General features: G+C 32.1%; 1 protein-coding gene across 8 annotated transcripts in view; it reads left to right on the top strand.

Moving 5' to 3' along the window:
- Positions 1-18739, top strand: part of LOC142330196 (PI-PLC X domain-containing protein 3) — a 53634-nt gene extending 34895 nt beyond the window's left edge. For all 8 annotated transcript variants that reach the window (XM_075375382.1, XM_075375373.1, XM_075375348.1 and 5 more), the window contains 2 exons: positions 11430-11610; positions 18120-18739. In XM_075375382.1, coding sequence (XP_075231497.1) covers positions 11430-11610; positions 18120-18349 — 411 coding nt within the window. In that variant the 3' untranslated portion in view covers positions 18350-18739. The remainder of the gene's footprint in view (positions 1-11429; positions 11611-18119) is intronic.

Genomic DNA, 18739 nt, shown 5'->3' with positions numbered 1-18739 from the left:
AAGACAAGAATTTTATGAAGGCAGATTGTGTAAATTTTTTTCAATTTTGTACAAAATTGAAAAGATTGTAGTTTTATCAAAAGTACAATAAAAAAAGTTGTGGTGTAAGTTTCATGGTGTAGGTCTATCTTAACCCAATCTATCTGGGTGTAATGCACCCTCATACAAAAGGAAGAAAAAAGTACATGAAAAGGGGAGGAATTTCTGTTTATTTTTTATTAATAGAATCCTGATTATGAATATGAATGCACAAAATGAAGAGTTGCCTCATAATCTTTTATGATCTAACAACTTTTATATTAATATAATCATACTACTACTACTACTACTTCCTAAAATGTGAACTGATTGAACAAAACATCCCATCTCTGGTAATTCAGAGTTTTAGAAAGAAATTTATAACTCTTACATCCAGAAAAACCTTAAGGTACTGCTTTGACAGTACACTTGATGTAGATTATATTTTTTGTACTTCAGTGATAGGATGATTAATAAAATTAATTTTTACTGTTTATTTTGTTTTAAAGATTAAAACTTATTAATTTTTTTTTTTTTTTATTATAACATAATGTTGTTTATATGGACAGAGACTAAGCTCAAGTACGTTTGTTCATATAAAAATTAATTAAACACTCTTTGTCATCTAATTATTAAAAACAACCTTGATTTAAAAACTAGAAAATGAGAGGAGAATTAAGAGAATAATATCAATTAAAAATTTTGAATAATTCAGTAATAATGACAGTTACAAGTTATCCTTGTACTTTTATTCCTCGATCATTTTTATGCATATTCCTTTACTTGTAAATTACATAAAATAAACTAATATTACTGTGCTTATAATCTTATAGTAATTGTAGGTGATGTGACACAAATCATAGGTTATTCCTAAATCTTCTTCAAAGACTACAAGCATCCCACCAGGAAAACATGACTTCCTTGTATGCCTATTTAATTTCATATATACATTTTTAAAAGTACATAAAATTTTATTTCACTAATAACTTCTGATTTTTTTTTTGTTACTATTGAATTATTACTTATTGTAAAAGTTTTTTTTACAATCACAGGTTAATAATTATTAATAAAGCAATATATTTAAATTTTTAAAAAAAAGTTAAAAAAAGGAAATGAACTCAGATTCGAACCAACTTCCCTTTGTAAGATCGAAATATTTCATTAATTAAAATTTTATTTAGTTATAATTCTGGAACCAATGAAAATAAGTACCACTTATAATATATCATTGAAAAGCTCTCAATGGCTTATCACTGCAGTGAAGAAAAACTCCATCCAAATTTTTTGGATTTTGGGCTTTTTTTTGACATTTTTGGTCAAATCAATTACAATCAAAAGGGAGGTGCACAACTAGATGTTACAACAGTCCTAAATCCAAAATTTCAACATCCTACGGCAAATTGTTTTTGAGTTAACGTGATAACATATGTACATATAGATGTCACACCGAAACTAGTCAAAATGGATATTTCCGTTGAAATCTGAAATTTTTATGATCACAATACTTCCTTTACTTTGTACAAGGAAGTAAAAAAAGGGGAGGTTACGTGAGTTTTTTCTTTTACCATCTTATCAGACCCAAGTATCTTTCACACCCATTCATAAATATGAAAATTCCCATAGTTATTACAATTTGACTCTTCTATAAAGATAATTTTTAAAGAATCATAATCCTGCACAAATTACTTTTAAATTGATAGCATTTAGACATTTGAATAGTTTCTCTTAGACCAATTTATAAAGTTTTCTGTGACTAGATTCATTTATTGTTAAAATTATTCAACAGAAAATTTTCTATGGTATTACTGATAACATTGATATTATGATTATTGTGTATAATTTGTTTGCTATGTACTCGAATCATTCTTTTATTTACCACTTGAACAATAATTCAATTTTAAATATTATAACATTATTCTAGTTATTATATTTTCTTATGATGTAAATGAATTGTAAATTAAAATATAGATATAACAACAGTATACAAATAAACCAAAATTAATTTAACTTTTACATGTTGGTAGATTTTAGAACGAGGTTGGATTGTATGTTCATAGGTGATGAATGAAGACAACATCTTGTTGCTTGTTGAATAATGGTTTAATGAATTGTCATCTTGACAGTTAATGAAATGAATTGTAACATAACGTATAACTTGACATATAAAAATAAAAAATTAAATAAAACATTAAAGCTAACGTTCATCCGAACAAAGAATGGAGTCCATCCGGACGGAATATGATGTGACAGCCTTGGATCAGATTTGAGCGCCGAATGCTAGTATGAGCGGAACTCTCATGTGAGCGCTAGCACCCACTAGATCGCAGTACCGGACAGCTAGACATGGAATGGAACACACCACCCACCAATTATGATTACCTTAATTATAATTGTGATGCATTACATGAAATAAAACTTAAGATGCAAACAAAGAGTATTTCATAAAATAATTACGTAAAATTAAAGTTAACTCAATAAATCTAATATTGATACAGGCAAAGCTTACAACCAGATTAAACTGAAATAAACAAATACATTAGGAGGACGTTAAATAAATCTCATTTATTACATTAGGAATGGCATATGTCATCATTACAAGCATTTAAATTTGGAAGAAAAATCAATTTATTAATAGTTCTTTTTACTACCGTGTCATTAGTTTTCACATCAACTAATCTAACTAACTAGTCCATCATTACCTGATTACACTTCAACAATTACTCCTAATTTCCACATCAGTGGAGGAAGATTACTTTTTTTAATTATAACTACACTGCCAACACAAATGTTATTTGAAATTCCTCTGCTGCAAGGAATGTAAAAAATCTATAGACCATGCTTTCCAAAGTCTTTCAATATTCTTTGTATAAGCTGCTACCTAGTAAGCTTATTTACATTAATGACAACATGATCAGGTAACGTCAGGATCAGGTAAGGAAGTTAATGGATCAAAGGTTAGAAAATGTCCAGTAGGAAGTGGAATAGGAGCAGATGTATGCCTCTCACCATGACGGATAAGTGACATGACATTGATTTCTTCTGAAGAAAGATCTGACAGTATATGATTATTATAAATGAAGTGATGACAATATGAAAATATGTTTAATGTTCATACGAATAAAAAAAAATGGTTTTGAAAGTTCTAAAGTTTATGTTGTTTGAAGAGCAGCTGAAAGCACATTAGTTTTGCTAGATTTCTCCTCTTTCTTGAGTGAATCTGGCAGAGTCTTAAAAATGATAGGCGAATTGGATGGCCAGGCGTTCTCTCTTCCTTCAGAAAAGACTGACCATTCCACCGGAGTTGTGACGATGTTAATGCATCCGGCATGCAACCACGTGACAGGTTGTCTGCGGGGTTATCTCTTGAAGGAATGTGCTCCGATAAGCATTCCTTAGTTAGCTCTTGAATTTTACAAACTATTTGCGACAAATACCTTCCATCGATTAGGAAGTGATGACAACCAGTTAAGTACTACTTTAGAATCCGACCAAAAATGGATTGAATCAAATCTTATACCTAAAATACACTTAACCTTATTGAATAAACGAGATAATAGAAGAGTCGCATTCAGCTCTAACCTAGGAATTTGCTTGACTGAAGCAACTCTAGATTTTGAACACAATAAGTGGGTTTCAATGTGTTTATTGCTATCAACAGATCTGATGAAAAGACACGCACCATATGCACTGCTACTTGCATCACAAAATCCGTGCAACTAATCTAGGAATCTTAAAATTACTTGACGATATGAGCTGATAGCACAGAGAATTCCATTTTTCAGCTAGTGGAGCGGGAAGAACTTCATCTCATTGAAGGTTAGCACACCATAACTCTTGTATGAACACTTTAAATGGAACGACTGCAGGAGCAAGTAATCCTAAAGGATAAAACAATAAAGAAATAAATGACAAAATGGAGTGCTTGCTGTAAGAAGTATTATTATCCTTTGGTTTGATTTGATAAATGAAATCATCACCTTGAGGATCCCAAGAGTTTTCATACCTAGAATTAATATTTAAATCAACACTTAGCTTAGATTTAGTAACAACATTACTAATACCTCTGATCAGCATGAGAACAGGTTTGGTTTGAAGCCCAAGTTTGGCGGCAAATCTTTAAGTAAAAAATGAAATCATCGAAGTGGAATCAAGTAAGGCCCTGGCTTGGACGAAGTTACCTTTTTTATCTTTTACATTAACTACAGCTGTTGCAAGTAAAACAGACTTGTTAGGTTCTGATTTTAAAGTACAATATGAACTATTAGCTGAAGGAGCTTGATTCGGCTTAGTAGATTTAATTGTTGGCTCTTGCAGCATTTTATCTAAATGAATTAGAGTATGATGCTTTCGTGAGCGTTTTTACATTTACGATTGCTTTGACACCTTTTCACAATATGCTGTTTATTTAAACAATTAAGACATAATTTTTCCCTTTCATTAACATTATAACTTAAAAACTTGTCACATCAATACAATGGATGTTTGCTAGTTTTACATAATGAACACATAAAATTATTAGAATTATTTACATAAAATACATTTTTACTAGAACTAGGTTTTGAATAATCATATTTTTTGCTGCTAAAACCTACATTAGACGGCTGTACTTTTTCATTACATTGAATCGTGTCAGTGGATTCAAGTAGTTTCGCTTACATTCTAAGAAAGAAATGAGTTGTTCTAACCTTGGAAATTCATTATTTTCCAATGTTTTTTCCTAGCCTCTTAAAGTATTTAAATTCAAGTTTTGAGTAATTAACTGTATTACAATAAATTCTAAATAGTCAATATTTAGATTCTTCAATGCATTAATATTTGAATTAACTTGGTCAATGAACTTAAGATAAATTTTCAGAATTTTCCCTTTTTAATGGTTTTTAAATGAATAATTTCTAAAGCATATTTAACTGCTATTATCCTTTTGTTATCATAACGAGCTTTTAGTAGTTCTATTGCAGTTTCATAATTTTCCGACGTTACTGAAATTTTTTATTACGTCAAAAGCATTGCCTCTTAAGAAATTTGTAAGGTAATAAGATTTTTCAACATTAGAAAATTCTTCTCGGTTATGAACTAAACTATTAAAAACATCAAGGAATTTATGCCAAGCCTTCACATCATGAAAGGGCATTTGTATAGGTTTTAAAGAAATTGTTTTAGGTTTGTTAATCACTTTAGTTGCATCAGTTACCTATGAAATTTTCAAACGATTTCCTAATTTTTTGTTTTAACTTAAGTTTATCAAAAAGGTTATCATAAGTGTTTCCAGTTCAAGGTCCTTATCGGTCGCATCTTGGTGCGATTCGATTTCAGATTGAACATAGAAAAATAATTTTTCGTATTCTAACAGTTTATCAAATTTAATGGTAAATAGATCTTAATCGCCTGAATTAAGATCAAAGTTTTCAATGAATATTTTTAATTTGACTATCCTATTCTTCCTCGTTTTTTAATTAAATCCTTGAATTCCATTTTAATTGGAATCATACACAAAATAATATTAAATATGAATGAAACACAGAGTTGTTATAAAATAAGGTTAAAAATAAATATCATATACAGTAATATTGTTAAAGTATGGCTTATGCATAAATTTGAATGAACTGACTTGTTTATAAATATGATACGATATTGCTAACATCTGCTGTTTGCAGGTCAGCGAACAATAGAAAGATTGCCTGAGATGTGTACGCGCGTTTTTTGTACGGAGCGATAGAGTGAAACTTGTCCAAACTGTAATCGAGGGGTGGTTTCTTATACCTGGCTAGCTTCATAGATACAATTTTAACCGTATTATAAAACATTGAAATATTCACGAACTTTATGTTTTACTAATGTTAATTTTTAATTACACTTTTAACATACATCTTAATTTTTTGAAACTCTTTTTGTAAATAAATTATACATACCGTGTTGTTGACTTGGTTTGACCGTATCGAAACCCATGGATGAATGCTGTAGAGCGGCTAAGTCCGTGTCGTTAATACAGCGACTTGACGATGAAATGTTGGTTAAAAGATGCAGTAGTCGATCCGGTAGGTGCTGCGACTTGACCATCTGGTTCTTGAATGTGAAGACGAATAACCATAAAGAAATGTGGTAGATCCGGCCCATTAACGATCCGGTCTGGAGGACCACGAGGAGATGGTAGATTTTAGAGCGAGGTTGGACTGTATGTTCATAGGTGATGAAGACAACGCCTTGTTGCTTGTTGAATAATGGTTTAATGAATTGTCGTCTTGACAGTTAATGAAATTAATTGTAACATAACGTATAACTTGACATATAAAAATAAGGAATAAAACATTAAAGTTAATGTTCATCCGAACAAAGAATGGAGTCCATCCGGGCTAAGAGTATGACGTGAACGCCTTGGATCAGATTCGAGCGCCGAATGCTAGTATGAACGAAACTCTCCTGTGAGCGCTAGCACCCACTAGATCGCAGCACCGGACGGCATGACGTGGAACGGAACACGTGTGTGTTCTCCTAATTGAATGTAATAAAGTCCTCCTTAGGGGTATGGATGAGATTATGAATTGTATATAAAAGCAATTAACTTTAATTAATGAATGCTTGTATTAATAAATTAAGTTTTTAATTCATTTTTAGGCATAATTTTTTTTTTTCAAGCATAGTGCATTGAGTTAATAAAATATATTTGGTTCATTTTTATCACTCACATATGTTATGTAAGTTGAGTATTACATTATTATTTTTAAAAGCACTTTTGAGCCCTATCCTTCATTGGTTAATATAAATAATTGGATATAAGTATAACTTGGTGTAAATATATGCATGCAAATATTAGAGACTGTAATATTGGCATGTTATTATATAGGTTTTTTATGAGACAATGATATGTAAATATCAGATATCTATATTAACTGAAGAATCATTAGATTTGAGAGAACTCTAAAAGAATTTGTTTAAACCATGCAAGAGCAGCTTATATAATGTTGTCCTATTTGAATGACAGAAATTTAGCAGAAAAAAGTATGAGTATAAATCCAAGTATACGGTTGTTTTTTTGTGTTGTTATTTTTTTCTTTTTTTGGTTAACTCTCTAACACTTGTAGACTTTTATTATTAATTATCTATTATTGAATCTTAGTTTTATTTTTCTTCTTTCGTAATTTCCTGTAGATAGTGCTCAAATTGTTTGATTTGATTGCTAAGAAGGAATTACTTTTAAATTTGTAGATGTATTTTTATAATATTAGATCACTTTGTAGAAAATAATTTTAAAAAGCTGATAGTTTTCATTTTATCATAAATTTTATACATTCTAAAATCTGAGAAGTTCTCCTTCATTGCTTGGTGGCTTCAACACATCATTAGCAGAGACCCCGCAAGATTTTTGTGTAAATTGGTTCATAGAAACGATTATTCTTAGTTACATATTATAAATTATAATATGACTAATGAGTTAAAAATACAATGTTGAAAGCTTTTCTTATGCAAATGAAGGATACCAATAAACATCATGTTTAAAATTGTGTTTTTGAAGACACATTACTTAAAATTTTATGTTTATTTTTTTTTTCACTATTAATTTTCACTGGATGTATCAATAATGAATGAATCATTAAAAAAATGTTTCATTAACAGCCGGGTAGAACCTCATTCAGAACACAATTTTTTTTTCCCTGGGTGAAAAACGCTTTCATGTTATGCCTGGTTACAATATATTGGTCGTGATTAAAAATTTTTTTAATTAATTAAAAAAAGCCTGTAATCTCTGTAGTAATAGCTGTAATAGTTAATAATCGATTTTAATTTTAACTAATATAATTAATTTCTGACATAGATAAAGATTTTCCGGTGTTTAAGGTATGATCACCACCTTACAGTAGCAATGTGCGCTAATAAAAGCGAACTCTTATTTAATTTGTATTAATTAAGTGAATTTATTTTATCATATAAGTCTAATTTAAGTTTACTAGTTAACCTATGACGACTTGTCGCCCACCCCCTCCTTGTTCGCCCTCCTCGGAACCTTCTGGTGAAGAGGAGGTTTTAGCGTGGGAGCCCGGAAGAGAGTCAAGTGCGAGGGCATTGGTAGTCGTGGACATTGAGTCTAGCCAGCCTAACTCGAGGGCGGCATCCGCCACCATGAAGGTTGGAGAGGGAATTCCTTCACAACCTCTGGTCATTAAGCGGGAGAAAATCCCGCCTGTAATGTTGGACTGCCCAAGGGAAAATTTACGTTGGCGAGAGCCATTTCTGCCATTGTAAGGGTACGCCCGGTAGCGAAAAGTACCGAGCTCTTCGTACGTCTGCAGTTAAGCAGCGAAGGCGATTTTCGCGAAGTGCAGCGTTATCTGCTAAATATCAACAAAAACAGAATACAAGAGAAATCCAAGCAGAGCTCTAGATCCCCTCAGCAATTAATTGCTTTCCTAAGTACACTATAAAACTGTCCACTATTGCCCATTCGGCCAGTTTATCCAGAGATCCAACGCTGACCCGATAAGATCAAGCCGACAGATGTCTCCGTATGCATTAACTCGTTCTTCGAGCACTCATGTAGAACATGGTAGGCGTCGTTCAATTGTCCACACTAATGAGACATCCCAGAATCTACCAGGCCAAATGTTTACAATCTGTCCCTAAAAGCACCATGGCCGGAAAGAAATTGCGTCGCATATTTATTAGGGTGCACCCAAGAGGCGTCCCGCATACCAACAACATTTGGAAAGAGATCATACGTATGACGCCCACCATCTGCTTCACCGGCTATAGCACAGACTGCCTGTCGCGAGACTGTTCTACAACCGCCTATAATAGCCAACAAGAGGAGCCGCTGGGCTCGCAGCAAAATGTCAGCGTAACTCCTAAAAGCAAAGCGGTGAGCCCAGACCGGCGCAGCATATAGCATAATAGCCTCACTGGCACCTTTGTAAAGGATACGCATGGTACGATAATTCAACCCCCAATCGGGATGAATGACTACGGATTGCGTAAAAAGCAGCAACAGCCTTTCTAGCTACTTATTGTAGATGTTCCTTGAACCGAAAATTCTCATCAAGGTTAACACCCAGGTACTTTTGAGCCGTAACGTACCGAATGGGAAGACCAGCCATTAGAACTCGGACTCGCCGGGAGGCAGCCAATCGGCCCCTCAGCAACATCATCGTGGTTTTCTCTGGACTAAAAATCATTTTATGCTGGAGACTCCACAACCACTCTGGTTGTGAGACACTCTGTCTCACAAGCATGAGCAGTCCGGAATTCTACCTCGTTCCGTGAATCCCCTTAAATTAGTAGCAGCGCGTCATTAGCGTAAGCGACGACACGACAACCACTCGGTAACCTCAAGCGCAACATGGAATCAAATTCTATAATCAAACCACTGCCCTGAGGGCATCCTTTAGTCAGGATCTTACACACCTCTGAACTGCAATCACGTAGGGAAATAGTGCGATGGCTGAAATAACAGGCCTGCATTTTCCCCTGTGTAGCCCTTTACGGGACACAGGACTGACCCGTAGGGAAAGACACCCTCCATGTGGCAGTTTCGGTCGCCACGCCATCCCCTACGGGCCCAGCCCTTATGGGCTTTCCCGGAGGTCATCTTCAGAACCCCCGCAAAAGGCATCTCTCAGCCTTGATCTTGTCTCAGTCAGGATGCCACCGATGCGAATACCACATATGATATTCCCATCGGTGTACTGCTAGGAAATGAACTCGTTAAAACAAAACACATCTATGTCAAGTCTCTAACAAGACTGAGTGACACAAAGAAACTGAAATTAAAAACGAAACTACCTACCTGATAGGTTAGAAGTTGTGTTCAACACGCAACCATAACATAAATAAAATAAAAATGAACTAAGCAAAGCACTATAAAAACATAAAACCTCATAACACCAGAACAACAAAACTAAGACACAGGAAAGATCAGCGGAACCCTAAATTCCCTCGGCAATCCGTTCTCTTGATTAAAACTGCAACAAAATAACAAAACTAGGAAAATCGCGAAGCATGAAACAGGGACAGCAACAGAGACAACACAAACAGAAACAACACGAATAGTACGATAACACACATTAAGAAAAACATAGAAACCTAACTAAACATAAATATGAAGATAATTATGAACAGAAAATAAACGTAAAAAAAAACTTCGAACTGCCCGTACAATCACATACATCTAGGTGTCTTGTTATACAACACCTTCCGCGCACGCATATATGCGGGACAGTCATGAGACGCAGGCTTCCCAACATGGGACAATTAACACAATTAGGACTACCTGCTTTCCTAATTGAACAGTCGTTTGCGTAATGTCCCCCCTTGCTGCAGTAGGAACATAGCTCCTTGCCCTTACATGCTTTGGCCACATGCCCTAATCCAGAGCACTGGAAGTACTGACTCATTCTAATATAATCCTTAATCTCACAGGATATATTTCAAACAATATTTCAAACAAAAACCAAAGTAAAATACACAAGACTTAACCATTTTAAATAAGAAAATAATAGCCCAACATTCTATTCAAGCCCCTCACAATCTTGAATGATTAAAATTGATATGTGTTTATTTACTGTCTTCTGATGTAGGTATCTTCAAAACCTACCTCAGAAAGTTACCTCAAATTACTGCTGCAAATTAGTGTACAGGATGTTGAAAAATGTTGAAAATTAGTCAGGCAGATAAAGTACAAAATTAAGTTTTAAGAGGTATTGTACAAAAGATAATTTTTGGTAAAATCTTGGATAGGTTGGTGGCCGTAAAGTAAATGAAAGGTAGTTCAGGTTAAATTGTTTGTAGAAGGAAGCATGGAGGGTATTAAGTAATAAATGAAACTAAGATATGAAACAGATACTTGAAGCTGTATAAGTATGTTGAAATTAAGAAACTGTTGCGGAATAGAAAGGATCAGGTTATATGCATCAAACTATGTAAATGGGTGGTAATCAAAAAATAAAATTATGTTTGTTGCATAGTCACTTAAAAAAAATTTTCTATTTATTACACTACCACGCAGAATCATTTTCATTTCCTTCTATTCTCCAATATTTTATATATATATATATATATATATATATATATATATTATATTTTTTTTTTTTTACTTTATACTGATTACTCTTTACAAAAATCACTGTCATATTCAGCTAATGTCATGTTTATAGAAGATGATTGTGTGTAGCAGTCACATAATTTTTAAAACAACTCAGTTGTTATATGTGAAAAAAACTCATTAGCAATCCTGAGATTAATTTCCATTAGACATTTTCAATACCTGATTTTCTACATGTATGTTTGTCTCAGGCAGATATCCATATGATGGTTAAGTATTTCACTGTATAACCACCGGATGGTTTTTCACTGTCTAATAAAATTATTTTCTTAATTATTATTAACTAATCTATGCCTAATGTTTTCTTTTGTTAACATAATAGGTGGTAGTAATATACAGAAGCGATGCTGGAATTGGTCAATTTTGGCCATCTGACTCATTTCCTACACCGTGGCCGAGGAAAACTGAAACAAGACAACTGCTTCCCTTTTTAGACAGTGTGTTGGCAAGGAGAGATAAATGTTGTGGCTTGGTTTTACAGTGTGTTCTAACTCCTGACAATGGTAAGTATTATTAGTTTTAAGTTAACATGTTTAGTTTTGTAGCAACAGCGTAAATTCTCTGCTGCTTTCTGTTATTTTATTTTTTGTACTAGATTTTATTAATGTGTCTCTTGAGCAGTTATATCAATTCAACATGTTATGTTTTCATTTATTTTTTTTCCTTTACTTATTTTCATGTGCTTGTATATAATCTTTCCTCATGGTCTACTGATGATTGTTTAATAACCAAAATGCCTTAACTAAAATTTTTGTAAGTGGCATAGAGTGTAATTTTATTTACCAGTTTAATCCACCATTTTTTTAATGCCTAATAAGACAATGCTTAAACTATTACTAACTTTTCTAAATAAATAAAATTTAATGAACAACCTAATAAATTTACTTATTTTTCATAATTTTTTTTTTTTACTTAATGTATACTAAAATAATAATACCATTTCTTTCATTGTAAAAAAATATAGTTCAAAGTTTAGATAACAGAGAAAGGACTAGTCCTGCATTTTTGGATTTCACTTAGGTGTTTGATTGTATTTGGTATTATAAGAAAGAAATTACATTTAAAAGATATTACAATTAATTAGTTTTAATCTTGTGAAAGTAAAAAACAATGTATAATTAAAGAAACACAGTTTAGAGTAAAAAAAACACAATGTATCAGATTAATGGTTAGATGTGGAGAGAAAGTAGGATAAAAATCTCTGAGTTTCTTAAAGTTAAACTGTACATGCCACAGTTCAGAGAAAGAACCTGTTTTATTTTTCATTTATATCACTACATTAGAAAATAGTTCAATATACAGTGTCCATAAAATAATAATGGGGTTTTAAATGGTTATAGCTTCAGAACAAAGCATTGTAGAAAGATGACTTATACGTTAAGTAAAAGAGAAACACTCCAAGTTTGTTACCTGTTCAGTAGATTTTGATGTGTGCTCCCTTAGCTGTTCTGCAGACATCCAAGGTGATATTCAGCCTCTTGCCATTCATGACAGAGAACATCTGGCATGATAGAAGAAACAGCTTCAGTGATTCTTTCTTTTAAATGATCCATATTTTGAACTTCTTATCCTTGGGGATAAAATCTGGAGACCAGGCCTTCTTGTCTGACCCACTGCTGAGGAAATGTTTTATTCAGAAAATCCTGTACGATTGTGGCAAAATGAGGAGGAGCTCCATCTAACTGGAAAATGCAATTCTCCTGTATTTCGGGTGCTGCATACTCTTCTAACATATCCAGGAAGATGTTCCCATTATTATTTTATTACCAAAAAAGAAAAGGGCCAATAACTCCATCTCGTCCAATAGTGCACCACACATTCACTTTTCACTGTCACACTGATGTTCAATTAAGGCATATGGAAGTTTAGTATCCCATATACGAACATTATACTGATATACTCAATCAACATGAAATTTTGCTGCATTACTGAAAATGAACTTGTCTAAAAAGTCATCATCCTGTTCTAACCTATCCAGAACGTCTACAGCAAAATCAAATCATTTCACTTTGTCCTGTGGATAAATAAAGTTGTTTTAACATCTGAATTTTGTATGCAATGAAATGTAACCATCTTTTTAGTACATTTTGAACAGTTCTTTTAGGATTGCCCAACTGTCTAGAACACTTCCATAGAGATTTCTTCACACAACCAAGAAACTTGTTTGTACTGCTTCAGTCATTTCATCAGACACTGATGACCGTGTTGGATGTGTTTGCTTCAATAGCTGCTGAGTTCTTACCCCATTGTTGAATTTTATTTTCATACAGGGGATCTTCATTGTACATGTAATGGTATTCATGCGTAACATGTGTAACTGACTCAAACATAGCAAGCCACAACACACATTGACCTTCCTCTGCGCCACAAACATGATAATTAACACGCACATGTTGCTTGCATGTACTGGAAACAATGTGCATACGCCAGCTTTCACATACATAAACTTGGAGAGTTTCTCTTTCATCTACTATTTCATTTACTACTATTTTTTCACTACTATTTTTCATTTAATTAGTTTTGATTTATTTATAGTCAATAATACTGAGTGGTTAAGAGTGACTTGTTATTGGGTTTGTATGCAAAGTATGTTTTATGTTGTTGAGTTCTGTGTAATCTTCAAGTCAAATGGCTAAGTTCTTGTTAGGGGGCCCATGATTCTAACAGCTGACAGTTTATGTGAGGTTGGTTGGCAAGATATTTATGTGTATGAGCTGACCATCATTTTTGGTTATTGTTATTTTTTTGTTATTGCTTTTTTTATGGTGAGGTTGAGAGAATTTATTTCTTTATTGTATTGATAATAGAATGTTTTATTTATGCTGTATTTTGTTTATATATGTTCAGAAATCACATTTTTTGCCTAGATATGTTACAATAAGTTTGCATCAATAGTGTGTCTGTATTGTTTTGTGGACATTTTTGTTGCTTTTAAAAGTATATGTATTTGCTCTGAGGTAGTAAATAAACTTTTGCTAGCATTTGGAAGTATGCTGGTATGTTGGAAGTAATGAAGATTATTCAGCATTTGTTTTTGAATATAAAGAAATTCTGTTTTATAATAACATTTAACATTCCTTAAATGAATTCTGAAAAGGGCTTATCAGAAAATAATTTAATTTATTCACAATAAGAGCAGCCAATATGTGCTGTAATCTTCTAGATTTTTTAAACAAAAGTTGTCAATTTTAATCTTTACCTGTAAACAGTTGTGATAGTATTTCATTAGTTTGTAACAAAGTTATGAAATATTAGACTATTGGCCTCTAAATTTCCGTATAATGGTTTTTCTTGAAATGCCAGAAACTCAAAAAGGTTTATTTATTTAGTACAAATAACTGACTAAAACTTTATCCAAATTTAACATGTAAAGTCATCATGTAGCTATGATATGGAATACAATACATCAAAAACCCAATAATTGCTCATGTAATAAAAATAATTATTCATTTAACTTCTGGAAAATTTTGGATTGCAAAAATTTATTATAATGATTAACAATGCAGATTTTCATAAAACCTGATGTTATGAACTTTGTCTTGACACTAAAAAGATACAACAGCTGGTAGTGGAATCTGTATACATGATTTATAACTGCAAAAACCTAATAGCTTATAGAAATAGAAGTTTAGGAATAAAATAATAGCATTAATATTTTAGGAATAATTTAATGGAAGTTTCAGGAATGGAAGTTTTAACTATGTATAAAACACATAGATTAATTAGTAGTTAAATTTATATTTTGATAGTTTTTTTTTTTTTTTTGTCTTCAGTCCTTTGACTGGTTTGATGCAGCTCTCCAAGATTCCCTATCTAGTGCTAGTCGTTTCATTTCAGTATACCCTCTACATCCTACATCCCTAACAATTTGTTTTACATATATCGTCTGAAACCCAAGGTTTTCTACCAGTTCTCTTTATTCCGCCTAAGTTTGCTTCTGCTGATTTAAGAATTTCCTTTTTAACATTCTCCCATTCTTCTTCTACATTTTCTATCTTATCTTTTTTACTCAGACCTCTTGCGATGTCCTCCTCAAAAATCTTCTTTACCTCCTCTTCCTCAAGCTTCTCTAAATTCCACCGATTCATCTGACACCTTTTCTTCAGGTTTTTAAACCCCAATCTACATTTTATTATCACCAAATTATGGTCGCTATCAATGTCTGCTCCAGGGTAAGTTTTGCAGTCCACGAGTTTATTTCTAAATCTTTGCTTAACCATGATATAATCTATCTGATACCTTGCAGTATCGCCTGGCTTTTTCCAAGTGTATATTCTTCTATTATGATTTTTAAATTGGGTGTTGGCAATTACTAAATTATACTTCGTGCAAAACTCTATAAGTCGGTCCCCTCTTTCATTCCTTTTGCCCAGCCCGTATTCACCCACTATATTTCCTTCCTTGCCTTTTCCAATGCTTGCATTCCAATCTCCAACTATTATTAAATTTTCATCTCCTTTTACGTGTTTAATTGCTTCATCAATCTCTTCGTATACACATTCTACCTCATCATCATCATGGGCGCTTGTAGGCATATAGACGTTAACAATCGTTGTCGGTTTAGGTTTTGAATTTATCCTTATTACAATGACTCTATCGCTATGCGTCTTGAAATACTCCACTCTCCTCCCTATTTTCTTGTTCATCACGAAACCTACTCCTGCCTGCCCATTATTTGACGCTGAGTTAATTACTCTAAAGTCACCCGACCAAAAGTCGCCTTCCTCTTCCCACCGAACCTCACTAATTCCTACTATATCCACGTTTACCCTATCCATTTCCCTTTTTAAATTCTCTAGCCTACCAACCTTTTTTAAGCTTCTAACATTCCACGCTCCGACTCGTAGAATGTTATTTTTTACTTTTCTGGTGACCCCTTCCTTAGTAGTCCCCACCCGGAGATCCGAACGGGGGACTATTTTACCTCCGGAATATTTTACCAAGGAAGGCGCCTCCATTATTGCTTTTGAAAATGCAGAGCCACATTTTCTTGGAAAAAAAAAAACAGCTGTAGTTTTCCATTGCTTTCAGCTGCGCAGTACTCAGTGGACTGAGTGATGTTGATATAGGACTGAGATATGTTGATATGATATGATATGTTGATAGTTTATGTTTCAATAAACAGTATTTCTGCTTATATATATGGTTTGTAACGAGCAAAAGAATATTAATAAATGTTTTGATGCGATAAATAATGTGAATAAAATTTAAATAAAAACTAATAGCATTAACAATAAAAAATCTGTACAGGCTCTATGCAAATTTACTCTCTTATTAAAAAAAATTAATTATACAAATCTAAAATTATATATCAGGATTATTCCATTTTAATTCAACAAGTGATCAGTGCATCACTATTTTTGATTTTGATGATATTTGGTATATGATTACCACCCACCACCCCTTGTAGTAGGCAAAAAATATTTTTTTATCTTTTTAAAAAAATTTTTCTTCAGTAATAGGTTATTTTCTAACTCACCAACAGGTAAAAACAGCCATTTTCGTCACTTTTTCCATGAACTGTAGCATTTTTATTTTACATCATACCAAGGGTCAAAAAGAGCTTTTTGGAAATAGTAAAGATGGAACTTCATCTTAGTGTACCCAAAATTCATTTTGTTACATAACCAAATCTTGTAATGTTTACTGAAGTTACGTTTACAAATTTTGAGCCCTTCATTATTTATTTTTGGCTCAAAATTAAAAAAAAACAACAATTTGTAAATGTAACTTTAGTAAACATTAAAAGATTTGTTTATGTAACAAAATTAATTTTGTGTACACTATGAAATTCCATCTTTACTATTTCCAAAAAGCTCTTTTTGACCTTCTGTATGATGTAAAATAAGAATGCTACAGTTCATGGGAAAAGTGATAAAATTGGCTGTTTTTACCTGTTGGCTAGTTAGAAAATAGCCTATTACAAGAAAAAATGTTTTGGCTACTATAAGGTGGATAGTTATCATATACCAAATATCATCAAAATCAAAAATAGTGATGCAATAAAATTTTTGAAAATTTGTTGAATTAAAATGGAATACCCCATCGATCAAAATTAGTATATCACAACTTTTCTCTCCAGGTTGAAAAATAAAAATAAACTGTCATCTGATAAACCATTTTATCAAGGTTTCTTTCTGCCATGAAACCCTTTTATTTTTATAATCAATAGAATTCAAAATAACAGTTCATTAACTTGGAAGTAAATATAATTTGTAAACCACTTTCTGTATCAGATATGCTAGTTATGCTAATACTGTCATATTATCAGTTGGGATTACATATGTAAATATACAAAATATTCATTAAGATTCCTTTTTAAAATCTTAATTGAAGTAAATATTCATTTACTTTAGAGACATTCAGATCACTTCAGGGACATTAATGTATGAATGTGCTCTATAAAAACAGGGACACAAACTTTCAATTTTTTTTTAAATTTGATATTAGTTTGTTTTATTCTGCAAATTGGAACAAACTGCAGCTGGCTTATAATGATATCTAAAAAATAGTTGTCAGTTCTTTTGATTTGCCTCTGCACTAGGGAAATCATCACAATCATTTAAATTTTCCAGACTTAATATATCCTATCCTATCCATATCCTATCCACATTTAAATTCTGTAATAAAAATTATTATCATTAACAACAAATGAAGCTTTTTTTACCAAAACAAATGTAGTTCTGTTATTTTTGTTTTTTTCTCTATGGTAATAATGTATTTGTATATCTTATTGGCTGGTACATGGAATAAATGATTGTTTCATACTGTTGTATTAATACATTATTTTCATAATTTTATACAATTATTAGCACAATTATTATAATTTTATTCATTACTTAGCTATTACTTTTATACAATATTTTATCACGCCCATGTATTGTCTTGACAAGCACAAACAACAAATTGAAACAGCCTTTAAATCAAAGATGTTTTCATAGCATTAATTAAGAAAGATTGCAGACTGCAGCTATTACTGCTACTACTTAATTAGATTTTTTTTTTTTTTAAGGCTTTGTTATATGTCATTTATGTGGCAATCTCAGAGAGTCATGTGCCAAACCATGTCTTCATGGAGTTCTACCTTGGCTCAACCATCAACATGCTGGAATGGAACATGAGAATCCTGGGGTGAATGTTATCATATCTGATTTCATAGAGCAAAATAATGCAATCTTCTGTAAAAATGTAATAGCATTGAACAACAGACTCTCAAACATCTTTGTAAATACACCTGATTAAATTTTCTTTCTATTTTAGTTAGTCATATGTGAACTGGTTATTATTTCACATTTTGTTGGTATTAAACTAAATTATTGTCACAATTTTACAGTTACTGTACCACTTAATTTTTATTTAAAATAAATAAATTATGTAATGTAAATTTTTTTTTATGTAATGTAAAATTATGTAATGTTTTTTAGGGAAAATCATAATTCTGTCAGTTCAGAACTTCTATGTTTTCTGGACAAAAAAACTGTGATGAGTGATTTTCACAGAATTCTTTTGGGACTTAATGTAAAATTTTTCATATTTTAATCAATTTTATTTTCTTAAAAAATTTCTAAAAAATTACTTCATTTCGTAAAACCTGTGTTTGTAGGTTAAAAATTAAATACATTTGACTAAATA

Source organism: Lycorma delicatula, chromosome 1, assembly GCF_047948215.1.
Source record: "Lycorma delicatula isolate Av1 chromosome 1, ASM4794821v1, whole genome shotgun sequence".
Classification (NCBI taxonomy): Eukaryota; Metazoa; Arthropoda; class Insecta; order Hemiptera; family Fulgoridae; genus Lycorma; species Lycorma delicatula.
The sequence above is the reverse complement of the archived record's forward strand: the minus strand, read 5'-3'. Positions and strand labels throughout refer to the sequence as shown.